General features: G+C 41.8%; 1 protein-coding gene across 1 annotated transcript; it reads left to right on the forward strand.

Moving 5' to 3' along the window:
* The first annotated feature begins 2916 nt into the window (after positions 1 to 2916).
* Positions 2917 to 5842, forward strand: LOC120058951 (zinc-binding protein A33-like). The gene has a single exon (XM_039007701.1). The coding sequence runs from the start codon at positions 3192 to 3194 to the stop codon at positions 4620 to 4622; it is 1431 nt and encodes a 476-aa protein (XP_038863629.1). The 5' UTR covers positions 2917 to 3191; the 3' UTR covers positions 4623 to 5842.
* The last annotated feature ends 1653 nt before the right edge of the window (positions 5843 to 7495 follow it).

Below are 7495 nucleotides of genomic sequence, written 5' to 3' on the forward strand. Positions count from 1 at the left end.
TGGCGCAGTGGTCTAAGGCACTGCGTCGAGCGCCAGAGGTGGGAAGAAGGAGTAGATGTGACACATGCCACTTGAGATTTTGGGTTCGAGTCCAGGCTCTGCCACAGCCGGCCGCACCTGGGAGACCCATGGGGCGGCGCACAATTGGTCCTGCCTTGTCCGGGTTAGGGTAGGGTTTGGCCGGCAGGGATGTCCTTGTCCCATCGCGCACTAGCGACTCCTGTGGCGGGTTGGGCGCAGTGCGCGCTGACACGGACGCCAGGTGTACGGTGTTTCCTCCGACACATTGGTGCGGCTGGCTTCCGGGTTAAGTGGGCATTGTGTCAAGAAGCAGTGCGGCTTGGTTGGGTTGTGTTTCGGAGGACGCACGGTTCTCGACCTTCGCCTCTCCCGAGTTGGAGTTGCAGCAATGAGACAAGACTGTAACTACCAATTGGATACCACGAAATTGGGGAGAATTATTATTTTTTTTATTAAAAAGAGATGGTTGTCCCTCTGGAAGGTTCTCCTATCTCCACAGAGGAACTCTGGAGCTCTGTCAGAGTGACCATCGGTTTCTTGGCCACCTCCCTGACCAAGGCCCTTCTCCCCCGATTGCTCAATTTGGCCGGGCGGCCAGCTCTAGGAAGAGTCTTGGTGGTTCCAAACTTCTTCCATTTAGGAATGATGGAGGCCACTGTGTTCTTGGGGACCTTCAATGCTGCAGACATTTGTTGGTACCCTTCCTCAGATCTGTGCCTCAACACAATCGTATCTAGGAACTCCATGGACAATTCCTTTGACCTCATGGCTTGGTTTTTGCTCTGACATGTACTGTCAACTGTGAGACCTTAAATAGACAGGTGTGTGCCTTTCCAAATCATGTCCAATCAATTGAATTTACCACAGGTGGACTCCAATCTGTAACGAAGACGGAGGGAGTTAGGAAGTAGTTGCAGTCGGTGAGTTTAATACGAACAAACATAGAGTGAATACACAAACAACAGTACCATCTAAACTTGAACACAGAAACAATACTGCTTGATGGGTGATAACAAAGGAGTGCTAGATAAAGGGGAGTAATAGGTGTGCATAATGATATTTGCCAGGTGTGCATGATGATGGTTGCCAAGTGTGTTTAATGATGGGTTGCCAGGACCGGTGGTTAGTAGACCGGCAACGTCGAGCGCCAGAGGTGGGAAGAAGGAGTAGATGTGACACAATCAAGTTGTAGAAACATCTCAAGGAAGATCAATGGAAACCGGATGCACCTGAGCTCAATATTGAGTCTCATAGCAAAGGGTCTGAATACTTATGTAAGTAAGGTATTCATTTAAAAAAAAAAATTATACATTTGAAAAATGTTCTTAAAATGTTTTCGCTTTGTCATTTTGGGGTATTGTGTGTAGATTGATGAGTGGAAAAAATTATTTAATCCATTTTAGAATGAGTCTGTAACGTAACAAAACGTGGAAAAAGTAAAGTGGTCTGAATACTTTCCGAATGCACTGCACCTTAATAGAAATTTACTCAAGTAAAAGTCACCTTGTAAAAAAAAGTAAGTAGGGGCCCCCGAGTGGCGCAGCGGTCTAAGGCACTGCATCTCAGTGCTAGAGGCGTCACTACAGATGCTGGTTCAATTCCAGGTTGTATCACAAGTGATTGGGAGTCCCATAGGGCGGCGCACCATTGGCCCAGCGTCATCCGGGTTAGGGTTTGGCTGGGGTAGGCCCTCATTGTAAATAGGAATTTGTTCTTAACTGACTTTCATAGTTAAATAAAGGTTAAATAAAATAAACTAAAAAGTTAAAGTCTAAAAGTATTTGGTTTTAAATATACTTAAGTATCAAAAGTCAATTTAATTGCAAAAATATCAAAAGTATTAAAAAAAGTATCTAAAGTAAAAGTAGAAATAATTTCAAATTACTTCTATTAAGCAATCCAAACAACACACTTTTTAATTTACGGATATTCAAGGGCACACTCCAACACTCAGACGTAATTTACATATGAAGTATTTGTGTTTAGTGAATCCGCCACATCAGAGGCAGTAGGGATGACCAGGGATGTTCTCTTGATAAATATGTGAATTTAACCATTTTCTTGTCCTGTTAAACATTGAAAATGTAACGAGTACTTTTAGGTGTCAGGTAAAATGTATGGAGTAAAAAGTACATTATTTTCTTTAGGAATGTAGTGGAATAAAAGTAAAAGTTGTCAAAAATATAAATACTAAAGTAAAGTACAGATACTCCAAAAAATGACTTAAGTAGTACTTTAAAGTAGTTTTACTTAAATACTTTACCACACTGCATTAATTTGATTGGTTATTAAGGTAAGAGTTCATGTTTGGGATAGGGTTAAAACATAAAAAACTTGACGGTTAAGGTTAGGCATTAATTCCGACTGATTAAGATAAGGGTTAAGGTTTGGGTTAAAACAGAAAAAAATAAAAAGCAGTGGGCTAATAGGCATTCACGTTGCCCCTAGCGGACAGAATTGAAGGCATCTCCTGAAGCCCTGGGGACCTGGACAATCATCTAATACTGCAGTGGATCTGATGTGCCCTGGCTGGTCATACTAAGACTTCACCAACAGAAAATAGAGATTCCAAGAAGCATTTGAAGGCAGCATTTGACTGCCGCCGATGACTATATTACACACATTGTGATGTTCGTTTTTTTATGGTGTACCATATATCATTTATTAGTGGTACCATTGTGTTCTGTAATTTAAATTGGAGCTTTGTAAGTTATTTGCCCAGTATTACGAGATGGCTGTCTTTCTACATTGATAGTAATACAACTTTGAAGACAAACACACACACACACACACCTTGCATGTGACCTAGCAGCGCTCCACCCACATCTTACTAGTTAAACAGGAAGAAGTAGAATAACACAGCAGCACAGTAGCATGCAGCTATTCAGCGATACTCTCAGCGTTCATTGTTTACTGATTTGATTTATTTGCATTATCTATGGACTTTGTTCATTGGAATCGTTGGAAATAATCAACATTCAAACAACCATCGAAGACAAAGAGACAGCATAATCAAAACTGTGGTCTACTGACCTCGCTGCTGTAATTTTTCAAAAGTGAAAGTAAGCCTCGTGAAAGTAAACCTTAATTCCAGAAGCCATTACAAAAGAGAGAGAAAGTAAACCTTAATTCCAGAAGCCATTACAAAAGAGAGACAGTGGTGGTGAAAAATGGCAACTAAACCTTCTCTACCAGAGGAGGATCTCTGCTGTCCTGTGTGTTGTAATATTTTCAGGGATCCAGTTTTCCTGTCGTGTACTCACAGCATCTGCAAAGCCTGTCTTCAGGAATTCTGGAAACAGAAGGGATCTCGGGAATGTCCAATGTGCCGGGAAAGATTGGCAATGAAAAACCCCCCATGTAACCTGGTTTTAAAGAACCTGTGTGAGGCCTTCTTACAGGAGCAAAGTCAGAGAGATTCAACAAGGTCAGAGGTGCTCTGCAGTCGGCACAGTGAGAAACTCAAACTATTCTGTCTGGATGATAAGCAGCCCATCTGTGTGGTGTGTCGGGATTCAAAAATACATAAAAAGCATGACTGTATCCCCACGGATGAAGCTGCACTGGATTATAAAGAGGAAGTTAAGACTGCACTGAAACCCTTAAAGGAGATGCTGGAGGACTATAAGGAAATTAAACTGATCTGTGATCAAACAGCAGAGCACATTAAGAGCCAGGCAGAGCACACAGAGAAGCAAATTAAGAAGGAGTTTAAGAAGCTTCACCAGTTTCTACAAGATGAAGAGGAGGCCAGGATTGCTGCACTGAGGAAGGAAGAGAAGCAGAAGAGTCAGATGATGAAGACGAAGATTGAAGAGATGACCAGGGAGATCTCTTCACTTTTAGACACAATCAGAGACATAGAGAAGGAGCTGGGAGGTGAAGACATCTCATTCCTGCAAAACTACAATGCCACAGTGAAAAGAGCCCAGTACACACTGCCAAATCCACAGAGGGTTTCAGGATCACTGATCCATGTGGCAAAGCACCTGGGAAACCTGCAGTTCAGAGTCTGGGAGAAGATGCAGGGGATAGTTAAATACACTAATTTGATTCTGGACCCCAACACTGCCCATCCACATCTCATCCTGTCTGAGGATCTGACTAGTATGATATACTGTGATGAGCCACAGCAGCTTCCTGACAACCTAGAGAGATTTGATGAATGCTTTGCGGTCCTGGGCTCTGAGGGCGTTAGCTCAGGGACAAATAGCTGGGACATTGATGTTGGAGGAAATAAAGCCTGGGTCCTGGGTGTGGCCCCAGACTCTGTCCAGAGGGAGGGCGAGTTCGGCTTCAGACATAGAACCTTGGGTGTGTGGTGTATTGATGAGAAATATTATACACATTCCTTATCAGAGGCACTTACTCCATCCACTCCATTCAAAGTGAGTAAGCCCCAGAAAATCAGAATGCAGCTGGACTGGGAAAAAGGACAGCTCTCATTTGTTGACCCAGTCAATAACACGCAACTTCATAAATTCATGCATACTTTCAAAGATAGAGTCTTTCCATACATCTCTAGCAAACACCCTCTTAGGATTTCTTTGTCAGGGGATTCCGCCTCTGTCCAAATCAGGTACAAACATGCTGTAAACTAGTCAGTAACACTCACTGATTTCCTTCAGTGCAAGATTCTCACAGAGGGAGAGCACAGACTGTGATGGCGTGAACAGGACCTTCCTCCATCAACAATACTGCTGTAACTCACCTGTCGAACAACATGCTGTTTAGAACTATGTCCATTTGTATAACAGCATGTAAATACATGTTATGTTGCATTGCTTATTACTGTTATCAGTGGGGATTTCCATTTCCTGTGTGTTATAGAGCAGGATTCTTAAAGTGTTCTGTTCTGAGGCCCCGTTCCAAGGCCCCCAAAATGTGTTCTCAATATTCATTCTTGATGCTGACAATATGAAATTGAACAATGTTTTAGGCCTAATTCCTGTAAAACACTGTTTAACAGTTTGTTCGTGTGAGATGTTTTGCCTTTTCTATTGTTTTTTGTTGTTGTTATTTTCATTTTTTGTTTTATATTTGCTTTTTCAGGAACCCCTGGGATGCATCAAACAGACACATGACATTGTGACTGTGACACATTGCTGAAGCCTTCTGTAATGTATTCTTAGTACTGTAATACCTATAGCATACTGGCATTAATATTTCCTTCATTGTTTTTTCTTTGAGTATTTCAGAATAATTCTTTATTCTGTCCATTCAATTAGTTTAATCCTGATTTTTGTGTTCCAATAACCAGTCCCAAAATAATGTCCAATTAATTTCTTGGGCAATGTCGACCCTTGGTGGTTAGAGTAGACTACTACGACTGAGATTGATCATAAAAAAGATTTTGATAAGCTTTATTGGTGACCATTTGTGATGGTCCGCGGTTTATTTCATAGAGTGCTCTGTAAGCCACCCCCTAGTGGGCAGAGCTAGGCATGTTGCACTAGGACACATTTTAGTTAGGTGAAAAGCCTCTCATTTTACAATGGGTCCGCGTGGTTCAGTGTAGCCTAGTTATGCTAATATATTTGAGACCAGTGTATTACAGTTAATTTCGTCTTTGACTTAATAAGTCAAACGTATTTGAATAGATAACAGGGAAACAACAATGAGTCCCAGACAGTTTGCAATAGAACATACCAGATGAGGGCATCGTTTACTACCTAAATTATTGGGATCATCTGGTTATCACCAGTGTTTGGAATGCAGTGAGCTCATTGGCAAAACAGACCATGATCATTACGCAGGTGCACCTTGTGCTGGGGACAATGAAAGGTCACTCTAAAATGTGCAGTTTTGTAACAGAACACAATGCCACAGATGTCTCAAGTTTTGAGGGAGCGTGCAATTGGCAAGCTGACTGCACAAATGTCCACAGTCATGTGAAATCCATAGATTAGGCCCTAGTGAATTTATTTCTATTTACTGATTTCCTTATATGAACTGTAACTCGGTAAAATCGTTGAAATTGTTGCATGTTGCGTTTATATTTTTGTGTTATGTTTGAAAAGATGGGTCTGGCTGAGAATAGAACATTCAGTTTTCTGCCTGAGTGTGGCGCTGTTTACTGCAATTGTCTAGATTATCTTGTGACCAGAACAAAACTACTTATTTTATTAAATTAGAGATTTAAATAAATAGTGTTTCTTTAAATAGAGGGCCTGGCTGACATGGACTGTTTCCTCACCTTATTCTCCTTGTGGTTATCCATGATTGTTGGTTATTTACCAGGGAACAAGAAGTGAAAACGAAACAAGGACTGAAGCGATAGACTCCTTATTTTCCTCAACTACAGATTGAAATAAATGGTGTGTCTTTGAAAAGAAAACACATCAAGGGGAAAGGATCCACAGACACAGAGGCTGAATATCTTTCTGCGCATATCTTTATTAACAATGCTGGCTGCCATGGTTAACGCAAACGCAATACATTGAATGCTTACTGAATTGACTCCGAAAAGTAACATAAGTAGGCCTACAGTATCACAGTGAGGTCAAACGGGTGTGTGTTAGTCCGATTATCCAGTGCATGTGGTGTACAATGGTTTTAGCCATGCTCTCACTCACCCTCCCCTTCTGGAGGGCCTGAGGCTCTTGGACCACAACTGAGAACAACCTGGTGTAACGCTTGTCTGAAGAAGAGGACCAAAGCGCAGCGTGGTACATGTTCATGCTTCTTTATTAAAACTGAACACCAAACAAAACAACAAAAGAACAACGAACGTCACGTCTTGAAGGCTACACAGAGCTAACAAAAACCAACATCCCACAACCTAAGGTGGCAAAACAGGCTGCCTAAGTATGATTCCCAATCAGAGACAACGATAGACAGCTGTCCCTGATTGAGAACCATACCCGGCCAAAACATAGAAACACAAATCATAGGAATAAAGAACATAGAATGCCCACCCAAATCACACCCTGACCAAATCAAATAGAGACATAAAAAGGCTCTCTAAGGTCAGGGCGTGACACCTGGCCTGACACCTGGACGTGCTTGGCCCAATCCTACCTGGCCCGCCTCTACCTGCTACCTGCCTGTTGCTGCCTCCACTGGTTATTTCTCCCTCTCAAGTCACTGACTTCCCACACACCCAGAAACTTGGATTCCATTACTTTTCGTCCAACATCTTTATGAAAACTAGTCTGACCATAGGGTCTTGAAGTGTTAGTACTTTGTTTATATTCGTTATGGATATTGTCTGAATCTGCTGGCCATTAATACTGGTATTGCTCTTTCCTTATTGAAATGGTGAATAAAGGAAGACTATGCTTTTATTTTCAATTAGGACACAATGAAGACATTGTTAGATTGAATGTATGCCTTTATAGGGTCTGTATCTCTGTATCCCAGCAAGTCAAATAAAGATTTGTGCCACCTGGAAGTGTGACTTCTTTCCCCATTGATTTCCTAAGGCGGAGGTATTTAGTCAGTCATTCCATACCAAGGCTAGATGAGGCGAAAT

The sequence above is a fragment of the Salvelinus namaycush genome, chromosome 14, assembly GCF_016432855.1.
Source record: "Salvelinus namaycush isolate Seneca chromosome 14, SaNama_1.0, whole genome shotgun sequence".
NCBI lineage: Eukaryota > Metazoa > Chordata > Actinopteri > Salmoniformes > Salmonidae > Salvelinus > Salvelinus namaycush.

Bases quoted from the DNA above. Each gene is read 5' to 3' on its own strand.
- LOC120058951 (XM_039007701.1), top strand. From the start codon at position 3,192: ATGGCAACTAAACCTTCTCTACCAGAGGAGGATCTCTGCTGTCCTGTG.